We start from the raw sequence: 21,565 nt of genomic DNA, 5'->3' as shown, positions 1-21,565 counted from the left end.
AAAGGAGGATCAGTGGAATAGATTTGGGGTAAATGACCTCAGCAAGACAGTCTATGATAAGCCCAAAGGTCCCAGCTTTTGGGACAATAACTCACTATTTGTCAAAAACTGCTGTGGAAAAAATGGAAAACAATATAGGAAAATTAAGTTTAGATAAACATCTTATACCCTATACTAAGATAAATTCAAAATGGGTAAATGACTTAAATATAAATACATTAGGTGAACATAGAATAGTATACCTTTCAGATCTGTGGGAAAGGAATTTAAGAGTAAGCAAGAGATAGAGAATACTATGAAATGTAAAATGAATAATTTTGATAACATTAAATTAAAAAGGGTTTGTACAAGCAAAAAATACCCAAGATCTCTGTTCCCTGAGGACCAGCCAGCACTGGGCTTGGAATTAGAAGACTCCCCTCCCAGAGTTCCATTCTGGTCTCAGACACTTATTAGCTGTGTGATCCTGGTGTGTTTGCCTCCGTTTCCTCATTTGTAAATTGAGGTGGAAGCAGACAGACTAAGTGACTCGCCCAGGGTCGCACAACTAAGAGGCATCTGAGGTCGGACTTGAACTCCGGTCTTCCAGACTGCAAGCCTGGGACTCCATCCACTTGCCTCCTAGCTGCCTCCCACGAACCTATTCCCTCTTATCATGAGAAATGGGCTCCCTTGCTAAGTGCGTTGCATTTTGTCCCCATAGTGCTTTGCATTCTGCTCGAATGCCACAACCTAGGGCTGCATTTTCCCCAATGCTCCCCGCCCCCTCCCCCGCGAAGTCTCGTGGCCTCTGCAGAAACAGGTGGCTTCTGCTTTGATGCCTTGATTTGGGGCTGATCGTTGAAGGAAACTAGGCGGGGGGTAGGGGGGGCAAGGTCTGGGAAAAAGGGGATCTCAGGGTGCGCAGAGCACAAGCGGCCCCGGCTAGCTGCTAGATTGCCGCATCGGTCCTCCCCACCCCTCGCATGCAGCCGATTCACCTGCCAACTTGGCCCTAGCCTCACTCAGGCGCTGGGGAGCCGGCGTCCGGCCTTCCCCACCCCCTCCCCGAGCTTCAGCCAATCCGAGACAAAGCAACCGGCGAAGGGGCGGGGCTGTTGTTAGGGTAACGCCCCTAACTACCTCCCGGCCAATAGACGAAGGCGTGGGCTGAACGCACAGTTAGGGCTCCGCCCCACAAGCCGGCAGACAATATAAGAACGCGCGCGCCTGGCGGGAAGGCAAGATGGCCGAGGCGTCTTATTGAGTACGCTCTTCCTGCCGAGTCACCTACCCTCAGCCTCACCTCGCCGGTACCGGACCCGGCCTCGTCCCCGCCGCCGCTCTCCCGCCCCAGTGGTTGCCGAGGACCGCCGGAGGAAGATGCCGAACATCAAGATTTTCAGCGGCAGCTCCCACCAGGACCTGTCCCAGAAGATCACCGATCGTCTGGGCCTGGAGCTGGGCAAGGTGGTCACCAAGAAATTCAGTAACCAGGAGACTTGGTGAGCACCGCGGTCAGGCCGGAGGTGGGGGCGGGGGGTCAGGGCTTTTGGCCGGGAGCCGGCCACTCGGCCGGCGGGTCCGTTGGTTTCTCGCGCGCGCGCATGCGCTGGCGGTTGGGCTACCAGTAGACTGAGGTTCTGGGGCAACGTCTGGATCTGGGCGCGCTCCGTGGCCCTGGGGGGCTTCCGAGAGAGATCGGGGGGCGACGGGGACTGGGGTGGAGGTGGGGGCGGGGTGTGTTGGGACGGTACTCGCATTTTCCACCTCGTGGCTGGGGCCGCTGCTCGCGGCGCGAGCAGGCGAAAAAAACGCATTAAGAGTGGGACCCCGCTCCGCTCCGGCCCCCTTCTCCCTGGTGGGGGCGGTGCGGCCCCGGCCAAAACCAAGGCCAATGTCGCGAGCTAGCCCGGGGTGTGGTAACCCCTCTGCGGACCGGGCCATCGGCTTAAAACAGCATGTGATTTAGTAGTTAGAGCCCTGGGTTCAAATCCCAGCTCAGTCAACTCGGTAGCTGTGTGACCGTAGCTAAGTCACTTGACCTCCCCAGTGCCTCAGCCTCGTCGCCAATAAGACAGGGCTAGAGACCGATCCTCCGATTTTTTTAATTGTATCCCCGTCTCCGTGCAGATTGGCTTAGGGAGCAATTTGGGGAGAATTTCAGAGGGCACTAAAAGCTTTAGCCAGAGTCACAATGGGAAGCTTTGTGGTGTTATAAAAAGAGCACTCGATGGCTTTGGGGTGGAAGGGACCTGGGTTCAAATCCCCTCTCTTGCACCTATGTTTGCGCCTCAGTTTCTTTCCTTATGAAATATGGAATTTGGGCTTAGAAAGCCTTGAGGTCTCTTCCTGCTAGCTCCAGATTTAGGAACAGTAAAAGGTAGAGGCCTGGTTTGAATCTAGATTTTCCTGACTCACTCCACACTGTTTATTATGGCTTCCTCATCTGGAAAATGGGGATAACAATAGCATTCATAGGGTGGTGGTTGTTGTGTGGACAAAATGAGATAATGCTCGGGAAATGTTTTGCAAACGTTATGGTACCCCGTTAAAATGTCTGCTATTATTGTTAATTATTATTATTGTTATTATAATTCTTTTAACTAGCACTCCAGTCCTTTGTCCCTGTTCTCTGAAGCAATTAGTCAATTAGTCCCCGAGCTAGACCCCGGGGATACAAGACGAAAATAAAGCAATTCCTACCCTCAGGAAGCTTGCATTGTATTGTGAGAGACAGAAAACAGGTTAGAATTTAGGATTCTAGATTTTTAATAGTGACCCCCCCAGTCCAAGGAGCTGGGTAATGGGGTGCTCAATGGCTACTTACCAGCTCTAACCAAAGGGCCTTAAGTTTGGGGCTCCTCCTCTAGCTATAGGAATTCCAGCATTCAGCATCTTTCAGGAATTGGTGATGATAAAATATAGTGAGCTGTAGGGGAAATGCTAACACAAACCCTGGGTAGGGAAGGGCATAACTATTTCTATAGTGCTTAACCACTGTGCCACCCTGTGCCTATAAATGCCATCCCTCACAACCACTCTGGGAAGTAGGTGCTAGAATTATTTACAGTTGAGAAAACTAAAGCAGGGTAGCTCAGTGGATAGAGAGCCAGGCCTAGAGAAGGGAGGACCTGGGTTCAAATGTGCCCTTAGACACTTCCCAGCTCTGTGACTCTGGGAAAGTCACTTAACCCCCATTGCCTAGCCCAGAGTAATGGCAAACCTATGGAATGGGTGCCAAAGATGGCATGCAGAGCACTCTCTGTGGGCATGTGGCCACCCTCCCCTTCCCCCCCCCCCCCAGAAAGGCAGAGCTGCTCCCCTCCCCTTCTCCTCGGTGCCTAATGACATTTTCCCCATCCCCCATTCTTGCCCAGCCCTTACCACCCTTCGGCCTTGGAATCGATACATAGTGTTGATTCTAAGGCAAAATGTAAAGGTTTAAAAAAATACACTAAAGCAAACAGAAGTTAAATGACTTGCCCAAGGCCCTACTACGAGAATTTGAGGTTGGATTTAAACTCGGGAAAGCCTGAGAGATAAGCCCGGAAACTTTGGACTTTGATAATTAAGGCAAACCTAAAAAGCCCAGAGTTGTGGCCACATGCAAATAGAGCTGTGCCTAGTTCCTAAACTAGGTGCCGGCAGTGCGGTGCGCCCCCACCCCCAACCTTCTAGGAAATCACTTTCTCCTCCAAGGCAGCACAAAAGGCTGGGTGTTGAATAGGGCTAGTCCAAGGGTCTGAACTACTGGGATCCTATGTCCCCGCGGGGCATGTAAATACTTAATTGGGTCAATGAGGGAACCCCACCTCTTCCCTGCCCAGTCCTTTAAGGGCCCTGGAGGGAGCTCCAGCCCTTCTAAGGATTCTCCCGGCTGGGCTGAACCACTTTCCTCCGCAGTCTGAAAATGCACCTGATCTTGGGGCCAGGGCAAGGGCAAGGGCAAGTGCGCTTCTTCTGGTGCGTCCCCATGCTAGGGAGCCAGAACGGTACTTGGTTGGAGGGAGAGAAAGATCCCAGGGCAGAATATCCCCTCTGGGCCAGCAGCAGCAGCTCCTCCTGGGCTGGGTAAGGATCCCGGCCATTGCAGGGAGCCCGTGCTGAAAGGATTAGCTAGAAACACACAGTACTTATTCTTGTTTAAGTACATCACTGGGGGCAGCCGGGTGGCTCAGTGGATGGAGAGCCAGGCCTGCAGAAGGGAGGTCCTGGGTTCCAGTGTGGCCTCAGGCCCTTCCCAGCTGGGCGACCTTGGCCAAGTCTTCTGTCTTGGAGCCAATGCACAATATTGATACTAAGACGGAAGGTGAGGGGTTCAAAAAAGAATCAAGTATGGGAAGGGAGGGAGACAATTTAGACAATTGGGACCTTATAACTTCCGAAAACGTGGGTGGAATTTGTTAGTATGTGTACTTTGTAATAGATAAAGTTCAAAAGTGATAAAAAGAACTAAAAAATAAAGTTCGTTGTCATCCTGATAGGAGAAGAAGCGGCTCAAGCTGTTGAATAATAGTGCCTCCCCCTCCCCCCCCCCCCAGTAACCGGGAGGAGGCCACATTTTCTTCTTGAAGTATCCTTGGGGGGCTCATTGCAAAGATACTGCAGTTTTGCAGTCCTGGGTAAACAAGTTTCCCCAAGTTCTGGGATCCAAATTGGCTCCCTCCCTCCTTCCCTCCCCCCTCCCCCCCCCCCCCCCAGCCCCGCAAACACTTCCATCTGGCTTCTCCTGGAAGAATCCAAACGAGTTGTTTTTGCCAGGCAAATATGGAAGCATTTCATGGCTTAGGAAGGACTCCTGGACACCAGGGTTCCCTCTGCTGGGGGAGCTGTCCCACTCCAGGCCCCCCAGGGACTGCCTGGGTCCCCTGCTTGGCTTTTATTGGAATGGAAATGCGGCCGTCAGGGGCAGCTTCCCCTGGTTTGCTTGGCCTGCAGGCTTTGAACCTTTGGATAGGGTGCCTGGGATTCAGAGCTGGAAGAAACTGGAGATGATCTAGTTCCGGGGTCAAGGGGCCAGCGGAGGGATTCGGAAAGGGGGCATCAGAGAGTCCCAACTGACTGCCCACCGATGAAGTTGTGTGCCAATTGGGAAGCTTCCATCTCCACCCCTTGTGTGTCCATGAGCACGTTTTATTGCCTTCTGCGTTGGCTGGAAGGTTCACAGGCAGCCCAAGAACACGGAGACCGAGCAGGGTTGAGAATGAATATGTGGTCATCGAACACGCCAGAGAAGCTGCGGCTTTGTGACTGGCTTTCCATTCTAAACTAATGGCTTTTCATTTATTACATTATAAAATCATACATCCTTTTGTTTATATTACATAGTATAAGATCATACAGAAGTTTATACATTATCAAATTGGATATCATTTATTTATATTCTCTATTATAAACTGATAGACTTTTTATTTTTCTTATATATCAAACTTATATATCATTTTTCTTTATAGTATATGTTATAAAATTATATATACTTTTATATTATAAAATTGCATATAATTTATTTATATTAAATATTATAAACTTACATATAATTTTATAGTATAATAAAATTATCCATAATTTTAATTTTCTTATATATTATAAACATATATAAATTTATTTATAGTATAGTATACAACTATATACTTTGATTTATATTATATATTCTAAAATTGTATATACTCTTTCTTTATATTATATATTATGAAGTTATACATTATTTTCCTTTATATTATATATTATGAAATTATATATCATTTTAATTTATATTAATATAAAACTATATCTACTTTTATTTATATTATATATTATAAAATTGTATATCATTTATTTATATTCTATATTATAAACTTACACATAATTTGTATTTTTCTTATATACTATAAACTTATTTATCATTTTTATTTATAGTCTATGTTATAAAATGATATATACTTTCATTTCTATTATATGTTATAAAATTATATATATGTGTACTTCTATTGTGTTATATTTATTTATATTCTATATTATAACCTTATATATAATTTTTATTTATATGCTATATCACAAACTTATATATAATTTTTATTTATATTCTACATCATAAACTTATCCATAATTTTTATTTTTCTTATATTATGAACTTATCCATTGTTTTCATTTGAATACATATAAATTGTAATCCATACATTTTAATTCTCTGTAGTACATACGAATTCTAAATCTATCCAATCAAAATTCTAAAAAGCTCGTGTGTATCACAGAGCAAGTTAAAGAATTTGCCCAGGTCGCCTGGCTACTGAACATCAGAGTCACGCTTTTGCGTCCCACAGCCTTGCTAGAGACGGTGATTTGGGCCGATTGTCTGGTCCTCCCTGCCCACTGTAGGCCCTCCGATTTCCTTGTCCTCTCTGATTGCTCCAGCTAGCGCTTCTAGGGCCATGTTAAGCAGTAGTGCTGACCCTGGGCATCCTGGCTCACCATTTTCAGGCCTTGGTCTTGGGACCCAAATCCAGTGCTCTGGCTGCCCTAGAGAAACCTCTCGCGGTGTTGAAGGTAGTTAGTGTGGCTGCCCCATGTGAGGGGCAGCACTGTCTCCCTTTTGCAGGAATGGGCGCCTCGAAGCCAGTGTTTAGCTGATGCAGCAAACCACATTTCTTGTCGATATTTCTTCATGAAACTTGACGTAGGTGCTAACAGCTGAACCTGATAGTCATTCGCCTGCCAATTATTGAGATGGAAGTGGGGGGGGGGGGGGGAGAAGGAAGGAGGGAGGGAAGAGGGATAACCAGAAGGAGGGACAGGCGATTGCTCTGATCCTTGGCGAAGAATTGATGGAGCATCCTAAAGAGTGATGTGGCCTTCCTGAAAGTGCTCTGAACTCCTCAGTGCACCTAGAAGTAACCTTGTGTCCACCCAATGCTCCCTTCCCTCTCTAGCGTGGAAATCGGTGAAAGTGTCCGCGGAGAGGATGTCTACATCGTCCAGAGCGGCTGTGGTGAAATTAATGACAACCTGATGGAGCTTCTCATCATGATCAATGCCTGCAAGATCGCCTCTGCAAGCCGAGTAACAGCAGTCATCCCTTGCTTTCCTTATGCCCGCCAGGACAAAAAGGACAAAGTAGGAGCAGACTCCAATGTGGTATTTTCTTTTTGTTTTTTCCCCTACCCGCGAAAGTTAGCCTTGCCCTAAGTGAGACCATCCATTTTAGGTTGGCCCCGGACAGGAATACCTGGGTTCCCTGGCTGGGTGACCCTGGGTAAGTCATTAGCCCTCCTTTCAATGCCCCCAGTTTCCTACACTGTAGAATTCCAAGTCTGGGCCCCATGCAGACCAAAAACTATTGAGATTGAAGGCCTTTGATTTCCTCCCAATCCAAGTAGCTAGCCAGGAAGGTGCCCTCAAATCGATTTCCCAGAATCCCTGATTGCCTACTAGGGGCCCCACACGCTCCATAGCTTAGCAATGACTGACTCTTGATTTCATCTTTGGGATGTTTCTCCATTTCCGGGTCGTGGTGGCTGTTCTTCAGACTCCTTCCTCAGCCTGGGCTTCAGCTTCGTCACATGCCTTAGTGAGCTCTTTGGGGCAGGTTGGGGCCTGTAATGTCCTGCTAATTCCCAGGGGGAGCGCGGGAGGGGGGTGCCAGGGGGGGAGTTCCCAGGTCCAAATCGTTCTGCAACTGTCTGTGTGCTCAGTGGAAAGAGCATTGAGCCTCGAGTCAGGAAGACCTGAGTTCAAATCCAGCCTTGTACACTTACTAGCTTAGCTGTTTCAACCCTGGGCAAATCACTTCATCTCTGTGGACCTTGATGCACTAGAGAAGGAAGTAGTAAAGTACTCCTGGGTCTTTGCTGCCTGGACAGTACTGGCATGAGATGGTTTCAGGGGTCCCTAAGAGAGTCGGGCACCATACTAGTCACTGAGGATACAGAGAAAGGTTGAGACAGCCACAGCCCCTGCTCTCCAAGGAACCCCCGGGCTAATGCGGGAGGGAGCCCAGGTCATCTTTGGAAGGCACAGTGACTAAAGTCAGGAGGTGGAAGAAGGACGGGGGAGAGAATTCCAGCCAAAACAGGTACAGGGCCAGGGGGATGGGGTTTGAGGGGCGGCAAGGAAGCCAGTGTCACTGGATAGTAGAGCTGGGAGGGCCTTGCTTTTTGGAAATTTTATTTAATTCTAACTTATTTAATTAATTACTTTAGACTATTTTTCCATGGCCCCATGATTCATGCTCTTTCTAGGGAGGGCACTATTATATAAGGAACCTGGGATAGAGAGCCAGGCCTAGAGACAGGAGGTGTTGAATTCACATCTAGCCTCAGACATTCCCCAGTTGTGTGACCCTGGGCAAATCACTCAACCCTAATTGCCTAGCTTTCACTCGTTCAAATCCCTCCCTAGCTGTGCGATCCTGGGTAAGTCACTTAACCCTAACCACCAAGCCTTTCTGATTCCAGTCTGGCTCCCTAGCTGGGTGACCCTGGGCAAGTCACCTAAATCCTAGTGCTTAGTCCCTTACTGCTCCTCTGCCTTAGAACCCGTACACAATATTGATTCTCAGACCAAATGAAGGAAAGGGTCAGGGAGGCTCATGAAGGGCTTTTATATCTGATTGGGGGAGGAGGGTGTGACAGTTGGGGCTAAGAGAGAGGTGAGGGCTGGATAAGTAGCTCTGAGGTGATAATTGGTGAGACCTCCACCGGGTGGAGCAATCTGGAGGGAGAAGAGAAGAGGGGCGGGAGGGAGAGCTCTGGGTGGAGAGCATGATCTGAAGGAGGGAGCACACAGAAGCCAGTGAGGAGAAGAGGAAACTATCTGGGACCAGCACCTGTTGCAGACTGCCTGGGCCCTTTGGAGGAATTCAGCCCCACAGGACCCAAGAGGTTGGGCATGGAAGAATCCCCAGCGCTAGGATGCATGCCCTGGGGCCAGGGTTGAGGTGGATTGCCCACTAATCAATCCATCAGCTCAGCCCCAGGGCAGAGTCCTGGACTGAGTAGATGGAGGGCCAGCCTGAGAGAACTTTCTGGGTCCGGCACACCCCGGGACTTAGGGAAGCCACTCCAGCATGGATGTGTCCAGTGCTTGACTTGAGCCTTCTGCCTGAGGCTGGCTCCCTGTCCCCCCAGTCACACTGGCTCTCTTTGTTTGGTGCCCGCATCCGGACTCGTGGGGGCAGGGAGCTATATAGCTGGAAGTAACTGGGCTTTCAGAACAAAAGATGGCCTCCGGAGTCCTTTCTTAATATGTATATTGCCTCAGTCGCCCCTAAGGAAATGAGAGAAAGTGTGGGTTAGGCTCTAAAATCTTCCCTTGGCCCAGCTCCGGGAAAATGGATTCTTGATTGCTCTGCACATTGCTGGTGCCACTGTCTGGTGCTGAGCTGAGACTTAGGTGAGCCCTGAGTGTGTATTGAATGATCTGACAAACTTTCTTCCCCTTTGAATGGCCCCAAACAAAGTGATTTGTTTCCAGATGTTTTTAGCAGCTCTAGTTTGATGAGAGCAAAGACAGAAAGGAGGAGCCACCCAAATGGCCACCATCGGAGGGGAAAGAGCCAAACATGGTGTACGAGCTTGATGGGTAAGAAGAAGCCTGTCGACTACATGGAGATATCCGAAAAGAGCATTTAAGTGGACACATGCTCAGATGCCTACATGGATCGATCTAAATTGTCTGGGTGGGGTTCGCCAGCCCTAATCCCTAGTAGATGATTTTCCAGAGTGATACATCAGCATAAACTGCAGCTAACCTAGTAGTCTGGTGGTTGTTCAGGGTTCAACTCTTTGGGGCTCCCTGTGGAGTTTTCTTGGTAAAGATACTGGAGTAGGTTTTCCTTTTTCTTCTGATGAAGAAATGAGGCAAACAGGGGGAGGTGACTTTGCCAGGCTCACACAGCTAGGAAGTGTCTGAGGCCTGATCTGAACTCAGGAAGTGGAGTTTTCCTGACTCCAGGCTGGGCACTTTAGCAGTGGCTGGTCTTGGAGCAGTGGGCCCTTCCTGGAAGCTCTCCAGCTTGAACAGACCTGCTAGACTTGCATTCTTGCACAGCATCGAGCTGTGATGGACCGTCACGGTAAGAGATAATCCTGGTCATGACTGAGGGGAAACAAGGACAGCGATTGGAAGAGAATCTGAAAGTGCCGTTTGAGGGTCTGTGTTCCCTGGGTTCTTGAGTGCAATGCTAGCAAAGTAGAAGTTCTAGCAGGTTCTAGGACCGGCCTGGCTAACTGCAGAAAAACGCTCTTTGCCAGTAGACCGGCCACCTGGTCACCAATTGACCAAAGGGAAAAACTCAAAGTGGCTCCAGTCCAGCCAGCCCAGCGCAGCCCATCTTCTGTAGTGATAGTGGCAGAAAAGGTCCGAAGAGTCCCAGAGCCTTCAGACCACCAGCTCCGATTGTCAGCTCCCTATATGGCGACCATCAGGAAGCAGAGTCATCCCTGTTTACGTCTGTCCCCAGAGTGGAGACCTGGCAAAAAGCAGCCAAGCTTAGTGGAATGCTGGCTCGCAAGCTCTTAGCAGAGGCAAATAAAGGAGTCCAGACTTGGGATCATTGAGGGAGCTTGTGTAGTGTTCCACCCAGTCCCCTCCTCCCGCTCAGCCCAGCTCTAATAGCTACGGTCTTGTGGGTTTCTCATCCAAATGCATGCTATATTCGGGGCAGTAGATGTTCCTTGTCCACTTGGCCTTTCCTGTGTGGATGGTCAGGCTAAACGTTTGACCATTTCCAAAGACCAAAGTACTCCAGGGCTTTGGTTGCAACCAGCACAGATGTCATCTGCAAATGGTAGGAGCGCGTGAAGGGCCACAGGGAGGAATCCATTGTCTTCCACTCGGCGGGCTCCGTGCTCCTGTCACCAGAGCTCCCGAGGAATCCTGAATGATTGCGGGAGACGCCTTCTGGGGAAGGGGGATTTAAAGTGACGTTCTGCCATACCCAGAATAATGCTGAGAATTTGGAGCAGTTGGCACCCCTGGGGCTTACGTTCTCTCCATCCATGAGGCGGTTACAGAACGGTAAAGACGCAGCCCGTTGTTGACTGGTGCTCGTGGAAGCCTGCTTTTCCCCCCTGACTTCTTCACCCAAGATGCCTTCAATTTGGGTATTGATAATTGCCAAAGATTTTGTATAGGGAGGGAGAGAGCCGTCTTGTGCTTGGTTTTTGCCTATTCATGAGTTGGAATTGGTTTTCTTTCTCTCCTTTCACCTACCCTGTCTATAATTCCCTCAATAGCCTCGCAATTGTACATTTGGTCCCAAATGGCTACTTTCCCTGGCTTCCTTCTCTTTAGTGCCAATTTCGCTCTCCTCCTTAAGTACGTTGGGAACGCTGCAGTGCTGGTGCCCTTGCCCGTGATGGCGAGAACAGCGGGCTGTAGTCCTCTTTCTGGGCTTTTCCAGTTTTCAGCTTTGGAGGGGTGCGAAGGGTCCTTCCGTTTTCATTCTTGGGTGCCCTTGAGATGACTTGCTCAGCTCGCGCTCTTGCCAAGCCCTCTCTTCCCTATACCACATTAAAAATGACTAATTGCCCAGAAGAAGGCAGAATGTCATTGGGGAAATGATGGGCTGCTGACATAGCCAGCTTTCGTGAAAGCTGGACAACCTGTGACAGTGAGAGAGCCCAAAGGCGGCTTTCTGCGGAGCCCTGTCTGCAAGATGGGCACGGGATCTGGTCTGCTCTGCAGCTCGGTACTGACGGCACTCACCATGCTTCTGTTCTTGAATGTTTGTAGGGAGCATCTCTATTGAGAGGAGGCATTCCCAGGCCATTGGGCTAAGTCTTCATTGGCTCTTTGGGTTCTGTAAAGTTCACAATTCTATCTGGCAGCTCCTGAACTTTAGGGTATTGTCGCTTGTGGACGTGTGTGCGAGTGTGTGTGTGTGTGTGTGTGTGTGTGTGTGCACGCGTGTGTGCGCGCGCATGTCTATGTGGGTTGCTTTTGTTTGGCAAACAAGTGATGACCGTGTAGATGGAGAAGTTGTGAAAACCTTGTGGTTTCTTCAGAGGTTTGTGTCGTGACAGAGAGACAGGAGAACCTCTTCCACCGAGGCAGGGAGTACGCCCATGTTGCCACTTCATTCATAGCTTCGAACGCCCTGCCACTGATACTTACTGTCTCCCATGTAGAGCCGGGCCCCGATCTCTGCCAAGCTTGTGGCGAATATGCTGTCTGTAGCAGGAGCTGATCATATCATCACCATGGACCTCCATGCTTCCCAGATTCAGGTATAAAAGAGAAGGGAGTCATGGGACTTGCTGTCAGCGGGGCCCACGAAGGCTTGCTGCTAACGAATCCATCCAGTGAGGAGAAGGAAGCATAGAATGCTTCTGAGGAACAGGAGACCCCATGTTTAGAGAGATGGGAGAAGTGAAAAGGGCAAAGGAATTGAATTCACTTTGAATGCCCCTGTTTCTCCAGGTGAAAGTTTGGGGGAACACAGTGCCTGCCTCACCAGGTGTTCTGGGAGGGGGGCTTCAGCTCTTATTGTTTACAAATGCTGGGAGCTGGGGGCAGCTAGGTGGCTCAGTGATTGAGAGCCAGGTCTGGAGCCTGGAGGTCCTGGGTTCCAATCTGGCCTCAGACACTTCTTAGTGGTGTGACCCTGGGCAAGTCATTAATCTCCATTGCCTAGTCCTCCCTGCTCTTCTGCTTTCGAACCTATACTCAGTATCTATAAGACAAAAAGTAAGGACTTAAAAAATGCTGGGAGCCCAGAGGGAAGCCAAGAGATTAACAGAGTTCCTTTCCTTAGGGGTTCTTTGATATCCCAGTGGATAACTTATATGCAGAACCAGCTGTCCTGAAGTGGATCCGGGAGAACATTGCCGACTGGAAGACCTGCTGTATTGTATCCCCTGATGCTGGGGGAGCTAAGAGGTAGGACTCCCATTCTGCCCACCGTAGCCATTTGGACACTGGTGGCCACTGCTGCCATGTGCACAGGTCATTACAGGGAGCTAATCTAAGTGATGGCTTTTCAGGACTTGAAGATGACTTGCCTTATCTTTTGTCACAGGAGCCTAGAGCTAGAAGGGGCCGTAGAGGCCCATCCTTCATTTCCTGAGGCCCAGAGAAAAGTGACTTGCCCAGGGTCACTCAGCTAAATGATATCTGAGGTCAGATCAGAGCTCCAGAATCGAGTGATTCCTCTGTGTCACCTAGAACTTCTCTCTCCTTCAGGGTGGTGTCACATGACTTTTATTCAGGCATATTTGGAGAGTCAAGAATTCTTTCAGGCAGGGATCCCAATAAGATGGGAGCTAGAGCCACCAGCCATGGCTAGATAGTCCAGCAAGTGGATAGAGTACTAGACTTGGACTCCAGAAGACCCGAATGCCAATCCAACTCTAAATGTTTACTAGTCGTGTGACCCTGGGCAAGTCACAACCTCTGCCTCAGTTTCCTCAACTGAAAATGAGGATCATAATAGCCTCCATGTCCCTAGGTGGTTGTGAGGACCAAATGAGACAATGTCGATAAAGTGTTTTAGCCAAGTGCCTGGCACATAGTCACTTGTTCCTCCAACTCGAGGCAACACATGATCCCTTTTGGGGGCATTGGCCAGGGATTGGTTTTTTCAGATCAGGAAGAACTGAATCGAACACGGTTGCCTTGTGTGTGAGCCAAGGACAGGCAGGTTCACTTCCCCAAACCTCGTTATGATGCTGCCGACTCGCAGAACATTTTTGATTCTTAGAATTCAAGTATTGAGCCTGGAGGAAATCATGTCGAGGTATTGTTTTCAAGCCAGGAGCCTAACATTCAGGTCAATTTTCCCAGAGCCCCAAAGCTATGCAGAGTAGGAGTCCTTCGCTTCCTCCCTGGATTACTCATTAATAACACATTCCGAAGGGTTACTTACATCCTTAATGGAGAAACCCAGGTGACTATGAGGTTCATTCAGGAGTCCCTCAAAGCCCTTCCGGTTTCATTCGGCACTGACTCCCCCACCCCCAATCTGTTTGAAATATGTATGGGCCTAGTAAGACCCTAGAGATGGAGCTGGAAGGGCTCATAAGCCAGGACAAAGGACTTGCCCACTGTCACACATCATCGGAAGCTGGATTCGAAACCAGTAAAAGATGTGATGCGCTTAGAAATTGGCCTCTGAATCTCTGCCTTGGTCAGTTTGACTGCAGGCTGCCTGCAGTGTGCCCGGGGCATTGATAGGCAGGCCCCACAAAGTGCCAGCCCCGTGCCCTGAAGATCACGTGACTCGGATTCTGTTGGCTTAGACCCGGTTCTCCTGTTTTGCCTAATTAGAACTTCAGATGGTGTGAGTGGACACACCCAGGATCCCTTATTTGCAGTACGGCCTATCAAATTCATTTTGGCCAGTTTGCTTAATCTCAGGTTCGCTGGCAGGGAACTGGCCCTGCCTTTACAAAGCAAGTGCCTTGGGCAGGGTCTCTGTCTCCAGATGAACCCGCATGGCTGGCTGCTCCGCAGAGTCCTCTCCTCTCCCTCTCCCTCTCCCTCTCCCTCTCCCTCTCCCTCTCCCTCTCCCTCTCCTCGCCCATCTCATTCATTCCACAAGTGTCTCTTAAGCAATTGCAATCCATCGTGTGAGACAAGCACTGGGGATGCCAGACCAAACCCCAAAACGTCGACGAGTCCTTCCCCACCTTCTCCTACTGGGAGCTGCAGCGTTCGCCCAGCTGGAGGAGTTGGGCACGAGGTGGTTTGAGCAGACAGAACCGGCGAAGCCATGAGCCCCACTGACGGCTTCCTCTGCCCCGCCGAGCTGGGCCCTGAAGGAAGCCAGGGGCCTGGAGCAGAGAGTATGTCCCACATGCCAAAGGCATGGAGGCGAGCGATGGAGTGGCCAGGCTGCGGAGCAGCAGCTGGACAAGTTGGCTTGGAAAGGAAATAATGTGCAGTGAGCCCAGAAGGAAGGGTAGGCCGGAGCCTGCCTGAGAAGGGCTTTAAATGTTGCCACACGTAGGCATGTTTGTGGAGATCTCTACACTTGGCTGGTCACCGCGTGTCTGAGCTTTGGGGCCCTCAGCTAAAGGCTTGCTCAAAGCCCAGGGGTGGGCACAGTGGCCTCAGGCAAATGTGCTCAACACAATCCTCTGGTCCAGACGGACTTAAAAGTGGTAGGAGGTTGATGACTCTCCACACAGTAGCGGTAGAAAGCAGCATGTGACCGTGGGCAAGTTACTTCTTCTCCTTTGGCCTCAGTTTGCCCGTCTGTTAAATACGGGGCTTGGACTAGATGTCTTGCCAAGGTCCTTTCCCACTGGAGCTCTGTAGAATCCTGTGAGCCGTTTGTAGACCAGCTAGTTTCTCTGTTCAGTGGCTGCAGACATGCCTTATTCCAGAGCAACCATCACACTAAAGCATGCACACCTAGAAGAGGGATTGGCACTAGGCTAGCCAAGCAGTCTCCAAGCACATGATGGTTGTGCTTATGTGCCTCATGCCACGTTCTGGGTCAGTAATGTGCATTATTCAACTTACACTACTTACCTCATGGGGCTGTGGTGAAACCCAAACCTGCAAAGTGCTTTTGTTCTCCTTATTTTACAAATGAGGAAACTGAGTCTCTGATAGGGGAAGTGCTTTGCCTCCTGACTACAGGCATTCTTTACGTGTTTCTGGACCACAGCTGAATTTACCACTGAATATGGGTGATGTGTTAGCCCAGGAGGCATTGCTAACCCATGTGAAAATGACTCCAGTGATTCCACACAAGCGTTAGCAATATGTGACTTAGAGGAAAGCGAGCTGGGTTTTGGAGCTTACAAATTCCTGGATGTTGTAAGCTTAAATATCAGTATCCAAATACTCCAAGTATTATATTTATAAGATTTATCAATAATAACTTTTGAAACAAGAAAGAATAGCCTTAGTAAAGAGGAGTTGCCACCCAGCAAAAAGAAGGAAGAGAGCAAAAAAGGCAGGGTTCTAGCAAACTTATATTACAAACTACAAACTTATTTACCTAAGGGTGCAAAGTGGGGACGCAATTCAAGGAATTCTGGGAAACTTAGTCCTGGGGTACAAAATTCCAACTACACAATATTCACATCTTGCTTTGGACATTAGTTGTGTAACTATAGACAAAACCTTTCCCGTCCCAGAACCTCAGCTTCCTCATCTATAAAATGGGAATGCTACCTTTGTTACCTCCCTGGGCTCTTGTGAGGCTCAAATGAGAGAGTACATGCATTACGTGGTCCATACAAGCCTTAACTTAAGACCACGTATATCTGGTGTTCAAAAAGCCTTCAGGGTCTTGTGTTGGTGACGTCTTTAATGGGCCAGTGGAACCGGCCAGACTGCCCACCTCCCTTTCCCCTCTGAAATTCTTGGTGTGTTCCCTTATGGCAGTGACTCAAAACAGAAAGCTCCCTTTCATTTAGAGAAATGTGGTATCTGTTCCCTGCCAGCACACCAATAAAGAAAACTCTTACATTGAAGCCACTGTCACTTTCTAACTAGCTTAAAAACAAAGTGATGTCCAGGTACGTAGACTCTTTGCTGACAGTAGTCGGGATGTTGTGAATGTCCGAGTAGACTCAGTATTGCCCGCCGTCAGGCTGAGAAGGGAATCACTGTGGTCATTCACTCTGTTCACAGACGCCTTAGAGTCATTTCTCCCTCTGCTCTGTCTCGCTCTCTGATATATACATATATGCACCCCTTTCACACCCCATCTGCCCAGTTCCCATGTAACACAGAAAGTTAACCTATGGTATCCTTTAGCCTTAGCTTTCCTCTTCCTCAGCGGCTCCTCCAAGGGCCAAGAGTAGTGATTACAATGAAGAATGTTTGGTCCTTTTCAGTTACATTATTGCTTCCGATAGATTTCCCCATGTTTCTCTGAAGTCCTCCCATTGGTACTTTCTTATAGCATTGACATTGTCCATTACGGTCCTGTACAGCAATTCAGCCAGCTGATGGCCCCAACTCTGTTTTTTTGTTGTTGCCACCTATGTACATGTATGTTTTTTGCCACAAGGAATGCCATGAATATTTTGGATATGTGGGACCACTTTCTTTGACCTCTTTTTTTAAGGGGGTCTGTTCCCAGCAGCAGTGGGATCTCTCAGGGGTCAGAAGGTATGAGCAGGTTAGTGCTTTTTTTTCTTGAATAATTGCAAATTGTTTTCCAGAATGGTTGGACCAGTTCTCAGCTCAACCCACAATGTATGAGTGTGCCTGTCTTCCCACGACCCCTCCAGCTTTGAGTATTTCCACCTTTTGTTGTCTTTGCCAATGTGATGAATATGAGGTGAAACCTCAAAGTTGTTTAAGTTTGCATTTAATTAGTAATTTGCAGTGCTTGCTCGAGTTTGTGTTTCTTCTTTTGAAACCTTTCCTTTGACTATTTCTCTATTGGGGAATGGCTCTTAGTCATATCTCTTCACAGGTTTTTCTCAGTTTCCTGTTGTCACTTTCATTGGCATAGTCTGTGTACTTAGACTGGAAAGATTGGTCATAGAATTTAAATTAGGAGATCCATTCCATTTGGGTGATAGAGCCTAAACCTTCCCCATCCCACAATTCAAAGATTCAAACTTCCACTGCATCCCCCCCCACTTGATTCCCTATGGAACTATTGCTCATTTGTAAACTGCCTTACCCCATGTTCCTGCAGAGTGACTTCAATTGCAGACCGATTGAATGTTGACTTTGCCCTGATTCACAAAGAGCGTAAGAAAGCGAATGAAGTAGACCGAATGGTGCTAGTCGGAGACGTCAAGGACCGAGTAGCCATTCTAGTGGATGATATGGCTGATACTTGTGGTACTATCTGCCACGCAGCAGATAAGTGAGTAGATGGTGTGGGAAAGGAGCAGTGTTTGTCAGGGGACAGGGACTGGGTATCTATTGTTCAGGATAACCATTGGGAAAACCCACATGGTCGTGAGGCCTTTCAAAGTCTTGGGCCTGTCAAGGAGTATCCCTGCGGTCTGGTACGAAAGCATTTAATGGGCATCTGGGAACAGACATAGCTTCTGATAGCCGTGTCCTTTGGAGCAGTAATGGGGAACTGTCCCAGGCTTCTTCCCCTACCAAACTTCTGTCCACAGCACCCCAAGCCCCAGATTATGGTAGTGGACAGTCCAGCCTTGTGCTCTGTCCACAGAAGATCACCATAAAGTTGGTTTGGTTTTGTCCCCCCATTTTCCCCAGGCCTTTCCTTCAGCCCACCCTTCATCTCCTTGCAGTTAGGCCCATTCACTACTGTACTGTCTTTTGCTAGACTCCTGTCGGCTGGAGCCACCAAAGTCTATGCCATCCTCACTCATGGAATATTTTCTGGCCCGGCCATTTCTCGAATTAACCATGCCTGCTTCGAGGCGGTTGTTGTCACAAACACAATACCTCAGGAAGACAAGATGAAGCATTGCCCCAAAATACAGGTAAGGGGGGTCTTGTCGCAGATCTTGAGGGGCCATACGTAGGCCTGACTGGTTTTCTTCCTTTTTTTACCCCTTATCTTCTGCCCAAGTATCAGTTCCAAGATAGGTTAAGTGACTTGCCCAGGGGCACACTGTTAGGAAATATCTTGAAGCCAGATTTAGACCCAGGTCCTCCTGACTTCAGACCTGGCACTCTTTCCATTGTGCCACCTAGCTGTCCCCAGGCCTGACTTTTCTTTTTCTTTTTTTAAACCCTTACGTTCAGTCTTAGAATTGATACTGTATGTTGGTTCCAAGGCAGAAGAGTGGTAAAGGATAGGCAATGGGAGTTAAGTGACTTGTCCAGGGTCCCATAACTAGGAAGTGTCCGAGGCTACACTTGAACCCAAGACCCTAGGCTTGGCTCTCTACCCACCGAGCCACCCAGCTGCCCCTAGGCCTGACTTTTCAAGGAAGGTCTTATGACAAACCAGCCAGTTAAAATGGATGATGTCTTTGCCCAGAATCCCCCAAGTACAGGAGAGCAAGGCACTGGGTAATTCGAAGTGGTTACTGGGATTCATTCGTCCGTAGAAACAAAAACTATTTCGGCACAAGTGGTGGGAACATCAGGGACTTGTTAGAGAGGGTGGAGAGCCCCTGTGACCTTATTAGCATGAGGGACTTCAGGATTGGAGGAGAATAAGAGTCTGGCCAAGTCGCCTAGCTCACCAGGAAGCGAAGGGGGACCCAGAAGGGGCTTCCTTGACCGAGGCTCCTGGCACAGACCTCTTCTTTTCTCTCTTCTCCCCTCCAGGTGATTGACATCTCTATGATCCTGGCTGAGGCCATCCGGAGAACTCACAATGGCGAGTCGGTCTCCTACCTGTTCAGCCATGTTCCTTTATAACTGAGGCTGCTTTTCCTTTGGGAGGCATTTCTTTGCTCCGCCACCGTTATTTGTTATATTCCCGAAGTTCAGTAGATATCTCTGCTAGTCTGGCCTGCTCTCTGGGGTCTTTTTTTTGCTCACATCCAGTTTCCAGGGGCTCCGTTTTCTTTAATTACTCTCTAAATGAGCCTTTCAGCTTTACTCTAACTCTGTGGAGAGCAGGCCTGATGTATCCATCCTAGAAGTGTGGTTGGGAGGGTGAGGAACGGGGAGGGAAGGGATAGATGTGCCACTCTGCATGCACATTTCGGCCATTCTGGTTGGTTAGATTGTGTGTTAAAATAAAAGTCTGCAAAGTTAAACCGTGCTAGTGTCGGGCTATAGCCAGTCCCCACACTCCCCTGGTGGTGGCATTCCTGGCCCCTGAGCCAGTGTTTGAGCACCCTGCCAAGTGCTGGGCACTCCCCTGGGAACATGGAGAAGGCAGAAACCTGTCTCTGCCCTTGGGGACTTCACCACACATTGACAGTGCGCCAAGGCAGAAGTCAAAGGGGGGTGGGCAGAGAGAGGGGCACCTGGTGTTTGGTACAAGGATGACATGCCTGAAGGGCTCTTTGAGGCTCACTTTTGGCCACGAGAGAGGCCACACAAGTTGCAGAGTGGATTCTGTTGTAGCTCCAAATTCCAAGTTCAGTGATGGAGTCCCTTTTGCCCTTGGGGCTTTTCCTTTGGCTGGATCATCTCCTGAACCACCAAGACATACAGATCAAGATAGTCTTGGCTTTGGTTGCATTCAGAAGCATTTGCACTCTTCCGCAGAAATTCCACATTCAAGTCTAAGCGCCAGGTACATTTTTCATCCCTCCTGTGCAGTAGTTAACATCTTGTTTGGGAGCATCTTTTGGGGTTTCTTCACTCTTCTCGTCTCCAAATCTAAATGGATTGGAGGAGGGGGGAATAATTTAGGCCTCCACTGGAATAGATTTCCTCCATAGTTCAATACTTCTCTTTGTCCATGGGTGGCACCACTGAAGAGAGTAAAAATGGCACCAGTCTAAGGCTCCCTGAGTTCATGGGCATCTCTGACAACTCCAAGGCCTCGTGTCCTATTGACAATAGGCATTAGCTCCGGGAACATGGGAAGAAGCATCTTGGAGGCCTCGGTGTGCTTAGAGATCCAAATGGGCTTTTCTCAGGAGATAACTTTGAGAGAACTCTAACTATTGAATGGTGGACGTCAAGGTTCATCAGACCTCATGAGCTTCCGGCCCTGGTGCCTTTATTGAATTATAAGAGTTCTTGAGTCTTCTTGGGTGCTAGTAAACAGATGTGACTATTAAAGGAGAGATTTCTAGGAAGAACTCTAGAAAGAGCCAGTCTGCGGTGAGTGCCCTATGTTGGCATTCATCTCCAGCAGAAGGGTTGGTCAGATTCTTTGATGTTCCAGCCAGAGTTTCCTGGTACTTTGCTGCCAAGCCATTAGCCAGCATCGAACCAAAGTGACTGATGTCGGCATTCCTACTCAACCACAAGGTTTCAGTGAAGGAATTCAACCTACTTTGAAAACAGTTTTGGTTCATTACTTCACGTAGGTTGTTTAGTCATTTAGTCATGGGCAACTCTTCCATGACCCATGGACCATAGCACACTAATAGCGTCTATGGAGTGTTCTTGGCAAGGACACTAGAGTGGGCAGCCATCTCCTTCTCCTTTGTCTCCACGTGTATACATATACTCAGTCGGTCTCTGGCCCCGAGTTCTCAGAGGCTCGGCCAGGGGAGAGGAGCCTAAAAGGTCAGGAGCAAGACCAGGCCTCAAGGATGCTGAGATCTTTGACCCCAGCGGATCAGCCAACTTAGTCAAGCTGACCGTTAGACGAATGGCTCACTCTGCCTCTCCTAAGTCAAGGAGGGGAGTGAGCTGCGTAACTGGGAAGATCGCACATGAAGAAATCACATTTTGAGTCTCTGTATGGAGTTCTCAAGGCACTGGAACCAACATGGTTTTGAGCAGATGGCCAAAATTCCCATTTCTCCGTCCTGGGAGGGACCGTGGAGGGAAAGAGTTGATTTTAACCGCAGCCAATGTGGGAAGGCAAACTTGCAAAATGGAATCCCAAAGGTTTGCTTGGCTATTGATGCCACGCATCAGGCCAATTCACTGGGGCCTTCCAAATAACGGTTCGGGCCCTGATCTTTACACCCAGTGTGAAGGGCTTGCTCTTTGCAAGGCTCGAGTCTTTCATTCTGTCTTTGGGTCCCTTTCCTGTCACGAGTAAACACAGTCCAGCTTATCGGCCAGCCCCGTATGCCTCATTCCACACACACCCTGTCCATAAGTTCAAAAAGCAAAATGAATG

At 48.8% G+C, this 21,565-nt stretch overlaps 1 protein-coding gene across 3 annotated transcripts; it reads left to right on the top strand.

Annotated features, from left to right (window-relative positions):
* Positions 1-1,131: 1,131 nt before the first annotated feature.
* Positions 1,132-19,568, top strand: PRPS1 (phosphoribosyl pyrophosphate synthetase 1). 3 transcript variants are annotated; one of them, XM_001362704.4, is made up of 7 exons: positions 1,132-1,484; positions 6,888-7,071; positions 12,087-12,185; positions 12,713-12,837; positions 17,567-17,740; positions 18,176-18,335; positions 19,132-19,568. In XM_001362704.4, the coding sequence occupies exons 1-7, from the start codon at positions 1,363-1,365 to the stop codon at positions 19,222-19,224; spliced, it is 957 nt and encodes a 318-aa protein (XP_001362741.1). In that variant the 5' UTR covers positions 1,132-1,362; the 3' UTR covers positions 19,225-19,568. The 3 variants fall into 3 exon arrangements, with proteins under 3 accessions (XP_001362741.1, XP_003342287.1, XP_007506755.1); XM_003342239.4 differs by having other exon boundaries at positions 1,161-1,484; positions 6,888-7,089; XM_007506693.3 differs by having other exon boundaries at positions 1,169-1,484; positions 6,888-7,092.
* The last annotated feature ends 1,997 nt before the right edge of the window (positions 19,569-21,565 follow it).

The sequence above is a fragment of the Monodelphis domestica genome, chromosome X (assembly GCF_027887165.1).
Source record: "Monodelphis domestica isolate mMonDom1 chromosome X, mMonDom1.pri, whole genome shotgun sequence".
NCBI lineage: Eukaryota > Metazoa > Chordata > Mammalia > Didelphimorphia > Didelphidae > Monodelphis > Monodelphis domestica.
This window is presented reverse-complemented; position numbering and strand designations above follow the sequence as displayed.

Bases quoted from the DNA above. Each gene is read 5' to 3' on its own strand.
- PRPS1 (XM_007506693.3), top strand. From the start codon at position 1,363: ATGCCGAACATCAAGATTTTCAGCGGCAGCTCCCACCAGGACCTGTCC. The intron at 1,485-6,887 runs GTGAGCACCGCG...TTCCCTCTCTAG, and splicing joins TTCAGTAACCAGGAGACTTG to CGTGGAAATCGGTGAAAGTG. The intron at 17,741-18,175 runs GTGAGTAGATGG...GTCTTTTGCTAG, and splicing joins ATCTGCCACGCAGCAGATAA to ACTCCTGTCGGCTGGAGCCA.